Source organism: Cryptomeria japonica, chromosome 1 (assembly GCF_030272615.1).
Source record: "Cryptomeria japonica chromosome 1, Sugi_1.0, whole genome shotgun sequence".
NCBI lineage: Eukaryota > Viridiplantae > Streptophyta > Pinopsida > Cupressales > Cupressaceae > Cryptomeria > Cryptomeria japonica.
In genome coordinates this window covers 251653284-251655195 of record NC_081405.1, presented here as the reverse complement: position 1 = coordinate 251655195, position 1912 = coordinate 251653284, and the positions used below count along the sequence as shown (strand labels likewise).

At 33.9% G+C, this 1912-nt stretch overlaps 1 protein-coding gene across 1 annotated transcript; it reads left to right on the top strand.

Annotated features, from left to right (window-relative positions):
* Positions 1-301: 301 nt before the first annotated feature.
* Positions 302-1066, top strand: LOC131053696 (uncharacterized). The gene is made up of 2 exons (XM_057988299.2): positions 302-502; positions 674-1066. Exons 1-2 carry the CDS (start codon positions 363-365, stop codon positions 984-986), a joined length of 453 nt encoding a protein of 150 aa, XP_057844282.1. The 5' UTR covers positions 302-362; the 3' UTR covers positions 987-1066.
* The last annotated feature ends 846 nt before the right edge of the window (positions 1067-1912 follow it).

The window sequence follows — 1912 nt, the reverse complement described above, 5'->3', positions numbered from 1 at the left end:
CTGCCATTTTGAAACCAGAAGTTCAAACCACAGGGACCATGGTCGTGCACGTGGGAATCGAACTATTTAAAAACGAAAAATGTGCCTAAAATATAACCGATGATCAAGCCAAAGGACAACATAGGAAACAACTTTACTTGCGGCAAAGGACCTCATGGGAAACACATGCGACAAAACGTATCGATTCCACTGGCAAACTCATTAAACACGTTATAAACGCGGGCTTCACAGATCTGCGCGTACAGCTTATTTTGCCCAAGAACAAGGCACAAGGAAACTTGCTTGCATAATTAAATCTTACATTGTTATTATATTTACCATACTCCACTCTGTTCAAAGTAGTAGAACAAGGATTGTAATGCATGGAAACTCTGGTGCTAAAATCCAGTGAAATGACTGTGAACAGCACTGAATCGGAGATTGAGTGCAGCCTCTGTGGTGATGTGGGTTTGAAAGAGCAGCTCTTCAAATGCGCCTCCTGTTTATCCAGATATCAGCACACGTAATTATCATTCTCTAACTTCTGTCTGCCCTGAAAAACTCATTCAATCAATTTTAGCCAGATTTCAGTCATTTTTAGCTCTGATTATGCTTCAGTTTCAGTCCATTACTGAATACTGAGATTTGTGATTTTAAATGATTAAACCCCATTTTGGCAATGTTGGTATTGCAGTAGATTGTATCCAAATATAGATTTGGAGCGTTTTTCATGCGAATGGTGCAGCTCCGGAGTCATAGAAATGGTGAAAACGCAAGTTTATAACAGTGGGTTGAATGAATTTATCTCAGACAAACTGCAAAGTATTTCAGAGTGCAAACAGATCAATGCATTAACAAGGGTTGAGGTAAGAGGAGGAAAATGCAAAGAGAAATCAGATCTGTTTGTTTCTTTTAATGGAAGAAAGCAGTGTCAGACGAAGGAAAAGCCCAAACTGCATATTCATGCTCGGCGCCGCTATAAACGCCTTGCAGATTTGAATTTCTAAGATTGTACTGTCCTTGTGCCACTATTTTCTGTGGTCGAAGTTATTTTGGCTTCAAAATAGATCTTTTGTATAGCGTGATAGCGATGTGTTAGTCAATTACAGTCATTTATTGCAAAATTTCGATATAAAATGAACGACTAGACAATGATACTGCCCACCAAAATAAATAGATTTTCTGTATAATATTTCAAAAATCTATATAAACCTGTTAATGGCATTGTTGAATGGTAGATAGTTATATATAAATATTTATATATGTTTTTTTTGGTGTTATTCAATGGTAGGTAGTCAGATACAAATAGTTTCTTGTTTTTAGTCAATTAATATATACAAAGTAGATCGTATCCGTTCTTCTATTCTATAGTAATCACTAGTGCAATTTATCAATGCTTTGTCTCACATTTTTTGGGCCAATTTTCTTCAAAAATTTGAGTGCTGTTAGCTAGATCAAATGCACACATTTCAAATAAAACTTTGAGATTGTCTATTTTATGACAATTCCAAAGGTATTCTAATTAGACCATCCTTTCACTTGTCATGGCAATTATTTGAGCATAAGATCATTAAGAGTACTTTAACATTATTTCATTTAGGATCTTTTATTCAACATTCATACATATCTTATATGTTGTAATTATTCATTGTGGAAAACAATTACATAGGGACTTGACTAACGTAGTGAAGTACTTTAATCATAGTTAAACAACCTCCTAATGGTATTTATTGCTAAACATAAGTATTTAGGTAAAATTTTGAAATTATTTTATCTTGAGGTCAACTTAATGGTTTCAATCAAAATAGTTATGATCAAATATACTTTCAATCAAAAGAAATTAACTTGAAAATTATGGTATTTTGTGTGGTATTTATATGATGTACATGGGTTTGGCTTATACATATTTGGCTAAAACATTTTAGGCTGAATA